Here is a 15,724-nt window from a genome sequence, read left to right as displayed (position 1 = left end):
TTGTGTGCCTCGCTGGAGTGGGAGAAACCTAGAATAAAGGAAGTATCCAACTTTTCCTCTGCCCTAGTTCAAGGTTCATCCACACATGGAGGGAAAGAAGGGAAAGGCCCAGGCAGACGAGAGTAAAAAAAGTTTATATATTTATAAATGCCAAATAAATACCAGAGGCCACCCAATGCCCGCTCCCAGACAGGGCTGTCTCCCCCAACCCTAGGCTCCTAGGGTCTGAGGCATCTTGGCCCCAAGCTACAGCCCAAGAGCAGCTGCCAGTCTGGGCTACTGGGGAACTGAGTGGGGATGATCTGTCCAGCCAAGACTCATTACCCCTTGGTGAGGGGCCCCCATAGCCACAGGCCTGTGTCCCCGTATAGGGCCCTATGGGGGTCAGACTCAGGGGGAGAAGGTGGTCATCTCGAGTGAGACCCGCTGCCACAGCTCCTTGGTCTGTTTGCTGCGCTTGAGATTCTGCAGGATGTCGTTGAACTGCATCATACCCATGGGTGTCAGGCAGAAGGCGCTGCGAGCGCTGCGGATGGCATTCACAAAGTCGTCGTAGTCGGCAGGGGTCAGGTGAATCAGGCGGTGGTGGATGTACTGGACGGGGTGAGGAGGATCAGCCACTGAGCACAGGATCAGGCCCCTCCCCCTGCCTGCCCAAGTGTTTCACCCTGCTCCGTACTGCCCAGGTGGTCACCTGCATGTATGCCTGCTGGCAGCGCTGCACCAGCTGGTGGAAGGCCGGGGCACGCAGGTGGTTGTGGGCGTGAGCAGGGCTCAGCCGCTGCAGCGTCTCCATGACGATCTCCTGCAGCACAAACGGGCTCAGCACCCCCTTGGCTGCCCCCACACAGAACTGGTGCACGTAGTTCACTCCTGGGGGGCAGGGGAGGGGCATGAGACGGGGGTGGCCACCTCTGCCCTAGGGACCCAGCTTTACTCTCTCAGCTCTGGCCTGGCAGAGAGCCTCCCTCCACCCCAGGAGCTGAGGTCACCCCCCGCCCCCCGCGCACGCACACATACCCGACCAAGGCCTCAACTCTGAGCAAGAGCTAGGAAGGAGGTCTGGGATAGGAAGGTTGGGGAAGCAGGTGAGGGCGGACAATGGTCCTGGGGAGGGGAGGTGTTACCCAGCTTTGCCGCCAGCCCCAGCAACCATTTGACATCATCAGTGTAGGGAGGGGAGCGAGAGAAGTTGTTGGGGTGATCGTTGTGTGCCCGGCGACCCAGCATCTCCAGTGCCAGCATTCCTGGGAGAAAAAGGTGGGACCATGGAGAGGCTCCATCCCCTACCCCTTACCTCAGCCTATCACCCAGCCCCCCAGTAAACAAACTAAGAGATCGGGTGGGGAAGGGCCACTGAAGAGCCTCTGGCACTGCTGGTCAGGGTGCAGAAAGGGACGTCCTCTCACCGACGCGGTAGGCAGCATGCAGGTGGTGTAGGCTGTGCGGGTTGACAGGCTGGCTGTGGGTCTCCTCCTCGGGTGGTGGAAAACCCCCGCTCACCAGAGGGCTGGGCTGTGTGGTCAGGGCAGGCAGTGAGGCACCCTGGATGGCTGGAAACGTGGAAGCTGGATGGACACTGCTCACTGAGGGTAGGATGAAGGCCATGTAAGGAACTCAGAGCCCAAAGGGGGACCGATTCCCTCCCCACCTCCCCTGCCCAGCGTGCCACCCCTCCATTCACCTGTTCCCTGTCCCCACAACTCACAGGCCACACTGGTGGGCAGTGGGAGCCCTGGCTCTGTGTGGTAGGGATGTACTGTGATGGGTGCCATGGAAGGGACGGGGAAAGACACAGCAGTGGCAGCAAGTGAGGGGGGAGTCACCGAGTAAGGGTACTGAGCCCCTAGGAATGCAGGATGCACACCCTAGAGGTGGGGAGAAGAAAAGGAAGATAACCAAATTGCGTTAGGATGGAGCTCTTTCCCGTTCATCCCAGGCCTGGGCATCCCTGCATTTCTTAGCGTAGTGGGGCTGGTCCCCTGACTCTCACCCCCTCACCAGGACTCTGGGACAGCCCCATCATCCTCCCGGAGTGCCCTCGTCCAACCCGTGAACCCCCAGTGAGCTCCCCGACATGCCCAGCCTCCCAGAAGAACACTGGTCTCACCTGCGGGTATGCAGAGCTGGCCACAGGGAAGACGGCAGGCCGGGGCATATGAGGCATGGGGTGGGCGGGGTGAGCTGGGTGGGTGAGGTATTGAGGGCTGCAGGGCAGGTGGGGCTGTAGAGCAGTGTAGGGGTGCAGGCCAGGGGAATGACCATGCCCCAGTCCTGGACCTGGATATAAACTGGACCCCACCGAGATGACTGGCACCACCGTGGCTGCTGTCACTGCTGCCGCCGCCACTGTAACCGGCTCAGTCCCTGGGCCCCCCCTGCCCTCAGGCAGCCCCCGCCCAGCCTCCCCAGCTGCCCTGATCCCACTGGCACTACAGCTTGTAGCCCCTTCACGGGCTGTGGATGAGCCACCTGCTGTTTGCTCATATAGCCAGAACCACTGGTGAGCAACCTCAAACAACACTTCGGGGTATACGCCCCCACCCTTAGCCGCCTCTTCCACTGCCATGCAGGCCTTCTCCAACATCAGGTTATCCTGAAAGGGAGGGGCAAAGAGGGTTAAGGATGAAGGGCTTTACTCAGGGACAGTTTTAGATGACAAATGCTGATGTCTTCTTCAGAGTTGGCTGGTTCTGGGGAGGCAGCCAAGGTCAGAGCCAATGTTCAGAGTCAGTGTCAGAGCAGTGAATGCTTCACACAGACAATGAACAAATCTCTGTTGACCAGCAGAAGTTAAGACCCAAGTTGCAGTCCCAGTTCTAACCTAATGTAGCTACTCCCAGCCAAGTTCATCATCTCCCTCAGGCCTTCCCCAAGGACTCCACCCCCAGTGATAATCTCTCTGGTATAGGAACAGACCCATCCTTAGAGTTGTAAAGGATGTAATGGATGTTAAAGCACGTTACTATGTCAACTGTCACCATGAGAGGACCAATCGCATAGTTCATGAATGCCAGGATTGTGAAATCAAGACCTGGGCCGTCAGTTTTTCCCATGCCCAACCTTCCTGCCCAGATGTCCCAAAGCAGGTCCCCAGTGGCCTCTAGAAATACCTGCTCCTTGCACTGCACCAGGGCCCGCTGGATCTCATTGGGGTTCAACGCATGGGCATGAGGCAGGCAGCTTAGGGCGAGTTCCGCCGCTGCCCTCACCATGTTGGAGTCTCGTGCCCGTGATGCCCTGTCAGCCAGGGACGCAACCTCAGGGGGCGTCAGGTGCCCATCCCAGCATTCTACCAGTATAGTCAGGGCTGCACTGCCAATCTCCATTGCCTGGCCTTCAGGAAAAGGAGAGAAGAACAGAATGTGGTTAACACAGGCAGTGGGAAGGGGAATGGTATCTCTCCTATCGGGTCAGTAACTACAAGGATAAGGCTCTTACCACCATGCATTAATTCCCTTCCCACACCCAAATCAAAAGATACTAGACTTACCCGTAATCCAGGAAACGTGGGAAGAGTAAGTACGTGAGAGCCAGTTGGGAGAAACAAAGTTGTGCAGGCCAAGGGCATAAAGCCCGATCTCAAAGGCGCAAAGGTGCAGGTTGCGGTGAGGACCCTGGTGGCCCCCTGAGGAAGATGGGTGTGTGAAAATGGAAGTGCTGCTGTTGCCCCCTGCCTTGATCAGCACTGTCTTCGCCAGCTCGAAGTAGAAGTGTGCAGCTGCCTCTGACGGCTGATTGGGTACATGGGGGGCATGACTCTCGGGACGGCGGCCCTTGTACCTGAAGGGGCAATGGGGTAGGGACCGGGATTGGGGTTTCTCTGAAATGGGTGTCCAGGGAGGCTGGAAAAAACCAGGGAAGTGAGGACACTGAGGGGGACTGGTTGCATTACCCTAGGGATGTGGCTCTCGGGGTGGGCCAGGGCAGAAGAGAAGGGTATTTATTTCTTCCCACTGACCTGCCAACTTCAACAGTCTTCGCCCGGGCCCCTCCACTGGCACTGGCCCGGCGACTTCCACTGGAGGACGAGGAGCCAAGGGAGTCTGAGGAAGAGCTGCTGATGCTGTCACTGTCCTGTCCTCGACCCCAGGAGGTAGGGGCCCAGCCCCCTCTCAGCGGCCTCCTGCTTAATGTTGGGGAGCTATCCGACGTTGTTTCAGGGGCACTGCTGTCAATGCTGGCCATGCCTAACCCACAAGACAAGTCAGTCTCAGAAATGTGCTCCAGAAGTCAGACTCCAACCTTTAGGAATATCCTTCCCTCCACGTCATCCCATGGGTTGTCGTACCTGTGTGCTTCTTCTTAGGCCGCCCTGGTGAGCCCCAGCCCCGTCCGTTGTAGCCTCCACGGCTGCCAAGTGCCAGGCGGCTGGGGACCTTCCCCTCTGGCCTTGGGGTCAGAGCTGCTTCAGGTGGAAGACCCTCACAGGGGGAATGTGGGGAACTCTCTACATCGGGAAAATAGGACACCGGGATGAGCCTGGGAAAGGGGAACCCAACATGGCTCCAGACCATTCATCCCCCCTGCCCAGTGCCCCCACCTCACCAGGCACATTCTTCTCTGTGAAGCCCTCAGTGGGGCCTGGCCCAGCCCCTGCCACACTCCCTGGCTGAGCAGGCCCTGCAGAGCCTGAGGTCAGAGGCTGCAGGGCCCCTGGGGCAGATGGGCCCCCATGCTTTGAAGGAGACCTCTGGCTGGCTGTGGCCGGGCGGCTGGATGAATAGAACGAACTCAGTGTCTGTGGTTTATGCGTCTGGCTCTCTCGGTCCAAGAGTTTGTCTAAGATCTGAAAGAGAAGCGGTAACAGGAGGACCTTTATCTCCTGTCTTCTATTACTTTTCTTTCTCCTTGTAGCAGCTTAAAACTTCCTCCTCAGGAAGGCTTTCCTCCACAGGAGAACCTTCTAGAAGAGAGCGGCTGGCTTACATGTCTTGGTATGCCCTGTAACACTGACCACAGGACTGAGTATATTCATATTCAATAAATATTGAAATGAATGAACGACTTTATGCCCTCTTCTCTTCTTCCACCTCAAGCCCAAGCATTCCTATAAGAACCAATGGTCTCTCATGTTCCTGACGAGGTGTTCCAAGATTCCCCCATTATCTCCTTAAAGAATAGCCCTTTCTCATCATACTGGAAACCCCAAGAAAAGTAAAATGTGCTCTCTTTGCCTGTTAACCCCAGTGCCGCAGCCCCTCACCTTCTTGAGTCTGGCCTGGTCGTCTTTGTAAGTGATCATCAGGGCCAGGGCAAGGTCGCCCTTCTCCCGGCGTGTGCCTTCACACAGCAGTGGGTGCTCTGCCTCACTTACTGTTGTCTTCATGCCTGTGAGAAAAGAGGTGCCCAGGGGGTTGTGAGTGGCCAGAACTCCCAGGACAGGGCTCCCAGCCACCAGCGTGTGAAGTAAGGGGTTCAACTGTATTCCCTGTGGAAGGTGCCCACTGCCTAAACTGGTCTGCTATCTGAGACTTTCATAGTTTGGCCCCTCTACTGTCCTGATACATCCATCACTTCAGGGAAGCTGGGCTCCTCACTCTCACGAAGACTTAACTGCCCCTGTGTCTTCATTCAGTGTTTTGTCCACCTACCTGGAACTTAACGGATCCTTTAACACATCCCACACTCTATCCCCTTCCTAGAGCTTTACCCTAGAGTTCGATTTTGCTGTCCTTGTAACACCCAATGTTCATAGCACACGTTTTTGCCCTAAATTCTTGACAGTCTTGTAGGCCCTACATCTTACGCTAGCTTTCCCCTTTCCACAGAGGGCCCATGTCTCAACGCCCTTCAAGACCTGGGCCAGGCTTAGCTCACACATGGGCTCAAGACACTGACAGACTCACCCAAGGCAGCAACTGCTGCTTCAAATCCCAGCTCCTCATCCCCGGGCATCTCGTTGTTCCAGTTGCGACTTGGGGGTCGGGAACCCGTGGGAGAAACCACTGGATAAAAGTTGGGGTAAGTTACATAGAAGTAACATGGAACAGAATAAAAGGGAAGAAACGCAAGATGTTCATCATTCTAGATCCTTCTAAGCAGCTGTCCGATGTGTCTTAAAGGGAGCTCAAAGCCTTGGGGCTCTTGGTTTCTCTTTAGAGAAAGCTACCCTGCCCCAGTTCCCCACTTTCTGTTGAGTCAGGCATCATACCTGGAGCACAGAGCACATCAAAGATGAAACTGGCCAACATGAGAGGCAAAACTGGCCGATAATCACAGAGCGTCCCCTCACGAAGCTCCTCTGCCCGGCAGCGCACCGTACTCATCTCACTTGGACCCAGAGGGATCTTCTTGAGCAGAGTGGCCACCTCAGACTCCTGATAGGCCAGCTTCACCTGAGGGCACAGGGAGGAGCTCAGACCGCTAATACCTGATGGACATCAAGGTGCAAGGCTCTAAGGAGATGGCAGCACATGGTCCAGAGAGAACCTCTGACCTCCAAGGCCTTGGTAGAAGCTGGGGGCCGCTGGAGCTCCAAGGCAAACATGCCCACTCGGAAGGCCAGGTTGTGGTGCTCTGGACGCTCACTTAGCACTGTCAATAGGAAAGCTGCCTTGGTCAGTGTGTTCGTAGCCACCCAGGTCTGGCGGCTTGTAGATACCTTATTCTTCTTGCCCTAGTGAGGGAAGCACAAGGAGGCAGGCAGATGAGTCTGACTCACCTTGGTGGAAGAAGGAGACTCTCACCTGGGGGTGTGGAGGAGGGTTGGGGGTGATGCAGAGGGAAGGGTAAGGGGTCTCACCTTGGCAGGGGGCGGCTCTACCTTGAGGTCAGGTGGGTTGGCTAGCAGGTCCTGGGCAAGTTCCACGGTGAGGCGGGAGGCCTCACTGCTGTAGCCATGCGCATGCAAGGCCTCAGCACAGGCAAACAATATCTGGATAAAGGACATGGGCACCAGACGTGTTGAAGCCCTAATGCTCCCAAGGGGCAGGACACCACACTCACTCAGGCAGCACATCTCCCGTGAGCACCGACTATCCACTGGGCCCTGTGCCAGTCCCACCAGAAACTCACAGCCAGTTAGAGACACAGACACATACACAGGTGTGCAGCCAGCTACTACTGGGAAAGGTCCAGAGGGGAGCAGATGGGGGGATGCCTCGCTGGGACCTGGGGCAGTCTCAGAGAAGACCTTCCAAAGGATGGGATCTCTAAGATCTCTGAGGCATGAAGAAGGAACAGGGGCTAACCAGATGAGGGAAAAACAGTCCAGACAGACCGATCCATGCACAAGTACGGATATAGGAGAGTATGGCAAGATATGGGAATGGCTCAACTGAGTATAGTACAACAGTAGCTAGATGAAGCTGGAGAGGCAGGCAAAGATCACAAGTGGAGCCTTGCAGGCCATGCCGAGGACCTTCATTTCCACCCTAAGGGCGGTGGGAAACCACTGAAGAGTTAAAGTAGCAGAATGACACAACCAAACATTCTAGGAAAACCAGCAGACAGAGAAGAGAATGGACTGTAGGCAGCGAGGCCAGTGAGGAGCCTGCTACAGGATTCTAACCATCGCACAACAGTCCTCTAACTCCCAGAGGCTAATGGTCCCTCTCCCAGCTATGGCCATGGGGCACCCTCAGAGTCCTGTCCAAGTCCCCTTACCTCCATGCGGCTCTCCTGCTCCAGCGGCTTCAGTCCAGCAAACAGGTCGTGCTCCTCCCCAGCCCCACCCTCGGCCTTCTCTTCCTCGCCCCCAGCCCCGTCCTGGGCATTCAGATAGTATGCCTGGTAGTCGTCATCCTCCTCGCCAACCACAGGGGCTGCCTCTTTGGTTTTAGGGAGTCCATTGCCACTCTCATCTGTGGAAGGGAGGTCGTCCCGGGTACAGAGGTCCCTGGGCAACAGGCCAGGGGGGCCAGCAGAGGCTGTGGGAGGCTCAGGCCCTTCTGAGAAGTACACGCCACCATCTTCTTCGTAAGTATCTGGAGGTTCAGGAAGGAAGGTAGAAGGGCCTCGCGAGCCACCAGGGTGGGGGCAGGGTGGCGGGCTCTCAGGGAATCCACCGAAGGTGCTGGCCTCTGCACCCAGGGCCAGGCTGCTGTCGTCCAGGCTCATCTCAGCCAGATCCGGCTCCAGGGAGCTGTCCTCACTGCTCAGCCGGCGCTTGCTCCCACTGCCCACTGAGCCCTTGCCCCCACAGCCAGCCCCACCCAGCGTTTTGGCTTTGCCCCCACCTGGACCCATCTTATGCAGTGCCTTATCTCCCCCCTCAGCCGAGAGGCGGCGGGGACCCCGCTGTGACGCAGGGACACCCTCACCCAATCCCTTGCGTTTGGCCCCCGGCTCCTTGGGCCGCACAGCTGGCTCGGCAGGAAGAGGCCGGGGCCGCTCCCGGGATTCTTCCAGGCCCCCATTGCGTGAGGCGCCTGGCCGAGGGGGCAGGGCTCGGGCCCAGCACAGGGCCAGCTTCCGGTCAGTGGCGCTGTAGGTGACACCGGGCAGTGGGTAGGCCTCTTCCCAGTTGAAGTAGCAGGCCTCCACCGCCGGCCGGAAGCCAGGGAAGAGCCGCTCCAGGGTCTTCTTGTGCTGTCCCCGCTTCACGTTCTCAATCACCTTCAGCTGCCACTGGCGCAGCTGCACACACAGTTCCCGGCGGCTGGGGGAACAAAGAGGGGGCACGCTGCTGGGAGGTGTGGGCGGCTACACTCTGTACCAAGGAGGGAGGGGTGCAGAGGGGGCGATGACGAACCCCAAAAGTGGGTTACAGGGAAGGACCCTGGGAAGCACTTCTTGAGCCAGCCCCACAGACATCACTTGAACACTCAGGGATTTGGGAGAGTGGGCTACTTACGGAAGGGCCTTCCAGGAAAAGGACTCATAAATCACTGGAAACCTAATGCTCAGCACCTCCCATCTCCCCAGGACTAGAAGAGTGGTAAGTGTGTGTGCATGAGGAGATGAAGGCTGGGTCATCCAGGGCTGGGCTGCCTCCGGACCGTGGTGAGCCTTGGGGAAGACTCACCGCTGGGGGCTGAGTGCGGGGTCCAGCACGGCCAGTCTCCACAACGTGACCATCTCATCACACATGCTGGCGCAGGCATGGGCCGCCACCTCGGACTGCCCATTGCTCCGGCCTGTGTGCCCACTGGCGCTGCTGTGAGAGGCTGAGGTGCGCACGCTGTACCACCAGCCTGTTATCTGGAAACAAAGAGGGCTCTGAGATGAACCTACTAAGTCAGAGAAAGAGAGAGTAGCCCGCTCCAGTGTCCCTGTCAGCAAGAAGGGGGTGCGGCTGAGAAAGGGAGAGGATGAACCAGCATGGGGTTACCTGGGTCTGGGAGAACTACCTGCTCATAGGTGAGGCACTGGTCAGTGAGGATTTCCAACAAGGGGGCAGCATTACTGTCCCTTCGCTTGAACATCTCCCGCACGATGCTAAGCAAGTTCCAGACGCCCTCTGGCTCACGGCCCCTCAGAGGGCGCAGCAGACATGCCCATTCGGCGGCGGCCGGAGGCTCCGTTGAAGACAGATACATGGAGTTCACATCACTGTGAAAGTCGCAGAGTGGAAAATGATGACCCTAAGATGGGGCTGAATAAAGCAGGTGAAAGAGCAACACGACTTTGACACAAAAGGGTTCAAAACACAAAGTACAGGGGAAAAGTATGACCCTGACAAAAATTCTTAATCACTCTCTGCCTCAGTTTCCCAGTTGCTGAAAGGAAGAAAAGTAACGCATGCTCTACCTGAGGACAGACCACTCTGTGACTACTTAAAATTCTCACCACCCACTGATTGCACTAGTAACGTCTCCTCTGCACCAGGCAGGGAACCGACACAGGGAATGGAGGTGGGGGAGGTGGGCCTTGACGAAACAAAGGACCTGTCCACAGCCTGGAGGAAGTGCCCCTTCCACCACAGACACGGCACGAAGAGACCCAGTTTACCTGAACACCACAGGGGAGGGGCCGCAGAACTTGTGCAGTGTCTTCTTGATGTTGTCGGTGAGTGTCGACTCGTCCAAATACCACGTACTCTGATCGGAGGCGGAGGGCCCTGCTGTGGGGTCTGGGGGTAACAAGCAGTCAGTCACCTGGAGGCAGGGGCTTGGATCTGCCTTGGTAAGTGGCGCTCTGCATCCCCAGCTTGCTTGCTTCCTGCTACCCTTCTTCCTCACCACACTCACCCGGGGCTCCACACACTGTATTGATGGCTGTTGACTGGGAGGAGAGGAGTTCATCCAGGAGACGTTGGGCTGTGGGGAGGATCTGACCAGAGAAAGGGACACAAAGGCAGAAGTGACCTGAGGAGGCCAGGGCCTCACAGGAAGGCTGATACGCAGCCCTAGAGCTGGTTGGAGAAGGGCGTGCCAACCTCCCTCACCTGCTGTGGGAGCTCACTGATGAGGTACTGAGCAAATTTTTGCAGTTGGTCCCTCTGCAGCCGAGACAGGGACTCTGACACGGGGGCCCGCAGGCAGACTGCAGAAGCCTGAAGGGAGCACCGAGAGAAGTCAAACAATCTGAGGAAAGACTTGCCGACACCGGAGCTGGGGACAGAGAGGCAGAGTCCAGGAGGCAAAGGGGTTCACACTGTGGCCAGGGATGCAGCAGAGAAGGAGGGGATGGAGTGGAGGATAGGGCCAGGATAAATGGGGAGGGCCTCACGTTGTGGATGCGGAAGAGGCAGAGGGCCACGACATGGGTGCACCACTTGGCCCCAGCACCACAGGTGCAGCTGCAGGAAGTGACTCGGCAGCGGTCAAACATCACAGCCACGTTGTAGGCTCCTTTGGGGGGGACCATCTGAGGCGGCACCACTGTAGCACTCAGGTGGAACCCTGGGAAGAAACGTGGGTATGGCCAGGGAGGGCCGCCAAGACGCAGGCCTCTGCGTTTGAACCTGTGGTCATTTAGACAACCTGCTCCAGCTTCTTGCAGTAGTTCCTGAATTCTTAACACAGGGAAAGGGAGGAGCCAGAAGTACCACAAGGCAGGACAGGACCCATACCTATCTGCAGAGGGTCCTTCACAGCCCTCATGCGGAACAGCTGATCCCCTCGCTGGAACTCATCTGCACTGCCGTTGGCCAGGCAGGAATAGAGTCTGTGAGTGAAGAAGAGGACATGGCCATGTGTATCAAATACCCTACAGACCCTGTCAGAGACTGCCCTGCCCTGGGCACTCTCCCCAGTGTTACACCTTCTTGGGGAAAGTCCCAGGTACTCCCTGCCCCTGCTGTCTTTTTACCACAGCCCCAAGCACAGCATCTCCTCTGCTCCTTGGGAAGCCTGGCACACAGGCGCAACTTCAGGGCCCCACCCCTCCACCATCAGGCCTTTAGACTCACCGAATATCCTCTTCATTCTCAGGGAAGCTCCAAAAAGCAATGCGCAGTTGTAACTGCTCAGGCACTGGGGGGTAAACTTTCTCCACCACTTCAAATGGGATATGAAATGCCACCTGCTTTGCTGACAGCTCCACCAGTGGGATCACCAGTCCATCTACGGAAACAAAGGTCAAGGTGAGGAGAAAGAGGAAGGGCAATGCAAAGGGCCATGATTATTCAGCACCAATGCCAGTCTACATCTTGGGGTCCCCCACTTTCACTATGAAAGGAGGACATCTGGATGAAAAACCAAGGGACCCCCTCTGTCAGGATACATTAATCCTTAAGACTCTATCTGAGGAAAGGGAGCTAAACAAACCCCGGGCAACAGCCTACTGGAAGATGCCTGGGATGTCCCAGAAACTCCTGGCCAAACAGGTGTGTTCCAGGGTCCCTGAAAGTAATGAGTCTCACTTGGCTTGGCATCTAGTTTGCCATATACCTGGCACTTTAGATTCATATTACACTATTAATATATCTCACAGTCATTCTCTTCTCTAATTGCTTTTTTTTTAACTATCCTTTTTCTCTAAATGACTCCGTGCCTCCACCTAAGGAGGAAAGGCAGTCTAGAACCCAGAAGAGTTTAAGAGAGGAGCCTCCGGAAGCAAGAGAGTCTGCCCTTTCTTTGGCACTTGAACCCTGGCTTTCCACAACAAATGCCCTGGAGTGGGGGATTGGGAAGGGGGTTAGGTTATCCTAAGGTAATCTGACTGCTGCTCCTGGAATCACCTGGAGTTGAATGTAGTTACCATTCAAAGTATAACACATTGTTTTAATCAAAAAGATACAAAAAACTGCATATTTCACCAAACTGATGGATTAAAACACATATTAGAAAATGATGGAGCTGAAAGGAACTTTTCTAAATAAGTTAGTTTCCTTTGGTTCTTCCAGTCAGTGACCGAAAAAGGGTCGGGTTGGGAAGGGGTGGAAATGACGTGTTTTCCTAGATTTTAACCTGTTCAAGAAGATACCAATATGTTGAAAACTTTTTTTTAAAACTGGAGTATAGTTGACTTATGTTAAAAATCTTCACCATCTTCAGTTATTTCCCTGAATGAGGGAGCTCTAAGCCCCAAGACTACCCACACATGCAAATATGAAAGAAGCAGAGCGGCCACAGAAGACCCACAGCGAAACTGCCGCCGTGCACGTGCGTGTGTGGGTGTGTGTGTGTGTGTGTGTACAGGGCATATGGTATCTAAGTGAAGATAAATATTATCACTTCTAAGTGGTGACACATGTAAGTTATTCTCTTTCCCTAAGGAGTGCTGGAAATCTCTGCAGGACAGTTTGAAAAACAGGACCTTAGAATGTCCACAGTAGAATCACAAATTAAACCCCTCAACTGGTGAAAAAAGTCCACTTCCAATGAAGCCCAGGAAAAAACTGTGCCTTGAGGAAGGCAAAGAAAGAATGTCCTGAGTCCTGAGCCTGCAGGACTTCTGCTATCACGACTCTCCTCTTCCATCCTCTTTAATAAAAACAAATCCTTCACAGCATTAATCAGTTAACTCACTGAAAGACCCAAGGATGGAAGAAACTCAAGTGAAAACAATGTTTCATGAGACTCTGGAAACAAGTATCTACACTCCTCCCCAGGCTCCAGGTGACGGAAATCTAAGGTTTTAATACATTGGTCCCAGCCATGGTTTCTGACTGGTATTCAATTCGGCCAGGAACCAAGCCTCTGATCTAAACCTATGTGACATCTGCTCTCACCAGCCAGTTCACCTCCACTTTCCTCTGGATGGAATCCCTTCTTGGTGCAGCTGGGATGAGAGATCATCACCTTGAAAAAGCAGCTCCAAGTGCACTTTGCAATGGGGTGACACCTCAAGTGGTCACTTCTTCACAATCGGCCCCCTACTCATATTCATTTCTATTTTCTGCCCTGCCTCAGGCTGAACTGGATAAGTACTCCCAGGTCAAAGTGGGAATTCCCTTTTACCCTATCTCTAAGGCCAATGAACGACAAAAGATCTACTTTCTGTTGTTAATCCTATCCAACTCAGGATTCCCCAGTCATCACTCCAACACACACACACACACGCAGGTGTGGAGAAGACAGCCCCAGGAAGACCGGAAAAGCGCGCGCGCGCACACACACACACACACACACACACGCAGGTGTGGAGAAGGCAGCCCCAGGAAGACAGGAAAAGCGAGTCCTGAAGTCCGTTCTAAGCTTGGGACAGCTCCCCGTCCGGGACAGCTCCCGGTTAGGGACAGCTCTAGAGAAAGGCCGGAGCACGGCCAGCCCACTCTCTCACCTCGCATTCTGGTACCGCCACTGCCACCTCCGCCACCGCCGCCAGTGGGGGAATTGGGCCCCGCTGACTGTTTGCGCCATCCCCGCCAGTTCTGGCAGAGGCTCTCAGCCTCAGAGATGAAGGAACAGAGCGAATCCTCCTCAAAGCGGTCCGAATCCTCGAAAGAGAAGCGCTCTCCGTCCTCCCACTCGGCGAACATCAGCTCCATGGGGCCCGCACCCCCTGGAGCCGGGTCCCCCCCCGCGGATCCGGGGCCTGGGCCGCCGGCCGGGGACTGTGGGGACGCCCGGGGCCTGAGGGGCGAGCCGGGGCTGGGGGTGGCCGGGGCGCTCAGGGCGGCCGTGCCGGACGAGGATCTCAGGCCTGGGAGAGATATGGGACGGGGCCTTGCCCAACTGCTAGGTGTGAACAGGGATCGCAGCCAGACTCGGAGACTCAGGGCCCGGACGAAGCGCTCGGCAGCCGGGGCCTGTTAGAGGCTGCGGCGCCGCCTCCCCCATCAGCTGATCTGAACTTCCGGCCGCGCCGGCCACCACCACTTCCGCCCTCACGCGCCCAGGAACACGACCCGGTGCGCGCGGACAGAAGGGAGCCGTTTAAATGCTACTTTTATTTTCTTTCTGGAGCTCACCCCCAGTACCGTTAAGAGAAAGCCAACCCCCAAAAGTATACGAAATGACTGTAGATCCCAGCAATAAGTCGGCGCCCGTAACACTCCCAAGGAATAAACAGCCGCCACGCATGTCGGGAATTGTAGGCTGTCAAGAGACAAACACAGGAACCATTGGGTGGGGTTATTGTCCTAACTCTGGATAGGCCCAGGGCCCCACCACCTTCTGGGAATTGTAGTTCAGAAGCCTGCATTCCAGAAGACTTTATGGGGCCTAATTGGCGAAGCACCAGGAAAAGAAGGCATTTGATTTCGGGAGGTGGTAGTACTGTTGTCAGTGGGGCCTTTGAGTCTAGATGTTCCTAACCTTTTCTATGTGTGTGCCATAGCAACCTGGTGAAGACCCGGGACCGCCCCCCCTGCCCCCCCCTGCCACCGGCCCCCACAATAGTATTTTTTTAAGTATTTATTTATATATTTTTGGCCACATGTGGAATCTTAGTTTCCTGAACAGGGATTGAACCTGTGCCCCCTGCACTGGATGCAGAGTATTAATCACTGGACCACCTGGGAGGTCCCTCAGATTGTTTATAAATAGACTAAATCAAAGAATTATAAAGAAAATATTTTATGTTGATATACAATTATCAAAATATTAATAAATTTAGTTCATTTCAGTCGCTCAGTCGTGTCTGACTCTTTGCCACCCCACGGACAGCAGCACGCCAGGCTTCCCTGTGATGAGTATAAATATTGAGACATCTGTAACAAACTGTAAGGTATAAAATATTGTGGTTTCATATAGGTATTGCTAATAATAGTGTCGTTTCCCAGTGCTAACTGAAATACTCAATTTCAGTTGTGGTTAAAGATAACTTTTTCTGTTCTCATCCATATTCACAAACCTCTTACTGGGAGTCTATTGACCAAAGGTTAAGAACTTCAAGGCTAGTCCACAGTACCTAAGCACGGAACTTCTTCCTAACAGCCTCAGCCGGCGGAATAGGCAGTTGTCCAGTACTCCATCAGTGGGATATGTGGTGGTATGGGGTATGTGCTTCAAGGAGGCATGGCCCCTTCATTTATCTTAATAATTATCCCACTGGAGCTTTAAAACCCCCGCTGATCCCTTTGTACATTTAACGGGGATATTATGTGCTGTAAAGTACATAAAAAAGTTAACTAGTTATGTCTAAAAGGGGTTATGTCTAAAAGGGCAGGCTATAGAATATCAAGAGGTCACAAAAGCAGATAATGACACTACTGAACAGGTAATACATAAAGATGATAATTGCCAATTAAGTCTTAGTCTCACCACTTGGGGGAGTCCCATGACCAGATCTCTGGAGAATGGAGATAATCAACTCTATTTGATTAATCTTTATTTCCATGTGGAGATAAGAAACTAGGATTGTCAGATCTTTTGATTTTTTTTTTTTTTTTAAGGGAAGCGAAAAAGTGGACTTTTTATGACAGTTTCTATTGTGGTCAGCTAATTTAAAT

The 15,724-nt window shown here is 54.7% G+C and overlaps 1 protein-coding gene across 4 annotated transcripts; it reads right to left on the bottom strand.

Annotated features, from left to right (window-relative positions):
* Nucleotides 1-118: 118 nt before the first annotated feature.
* ZSWIM8 (zinc finger SWIM-type containing 8) lies at nt 119-14,282 on the bottom strand. 4 transcript variants are annotated; one of them, XM_061405356.1, is made up of 26 exons: nt 13,612-14,282; nt 11,297-11,450; nt 10,958-11,052; nt 10,615-10,787; nt 10,331-10,438; nt 10,134-10,215; nt 9,895-10,015; nt 9,294-9,495; nt 8,969-9,144; nt 7,609-8,602; nt 6,746-6,877; nt 6,440-6,619; nt 6,155-6,338; nt 5,850-5,948; nt 5,207-5,331; nt 4,549-4,789; nt 4,292-4,450; nt 3,962-4,190; nt 3,494-3,783; nt 3,114-3,337; nt 2,111-2,596; nt 1,685-1,868; nt 1,410-1,586; nt 1,128-1,247; nt 695-805; nt 119-594 (listed from the first exon to the last, which is right to left on the bottom strand). In XM_061405356.1, the coding sequence occupies exons 1-26, from the start codon at nt 13,817-13,819 to the stop codon at nt 134-136; spliced, it is 5,715 nt and encodes a 1,904-aa protein (XP_061261340.1). In that variant the 5' UTR covers nt 13,820-14,282; the 3' UTR covers nt 119-133. The 4 variants fall into 4 exon arrangements, with proteins under 4 accessions (XP_061261340.1, XP_061261342.1, XP_061261341.1 ...); XM_061405358.1 differs by having other exon boundaries at nt 695-873; nt 13,612-14,164; XM_061405357.1 differs by having other exon boundaries at nt 1,709-1,868; nt 13,612-14,162.
* Between the last annotated feature and the right edge of the window lie 1,442 nt (nt 14,283-15,724).

Source organism: Bos javanicus, chromosome 28 (assembly GCF_032452875.1).
Source record: "Bos javanicus breed banteng chromosome 28, ARS-OSU_banteng_1.0, whole genome shotgun sequence".
Classification (NCBI taxonomy): domain Eukaryota; kingdom Metazoa; phylum Chordata; class Mammalia; order Artiodactyla; family Bovidae; genus Bos; species Bos javanicus.
The sequence above is the reverse complement of the archived record's forward strand: the minus strand, read 5'-3'. Positions and strand labels throughout refer to the sequence as shown.

Excerpts from the sequence above, each read along its gene's own strand:
- ZSWIM8 (XM_061405356.1), bottom strand. The coding sequence starts at position 13,819 with ATGGAGCTGATGTTCGCCGAGTGGGAGGACGGAGAGCGCTTCTCTTTC. Across the intron at positions 11,451-13,611 it reads TGGCGGTACCAGAATGCGAG|ATGGACTGGTGATCCCACTG; the intron begins GTGAGAGAGTGG and ends TTGTTTCCGTAG. Across the intron at positions 6,878-7,608 it reads AGCAGGAGAGCCGCATGGAG|ATATTGTTTGCCTGTGCTGA; the intron begins GTAAGGGGACTT and ends TCCTTTATCCAG.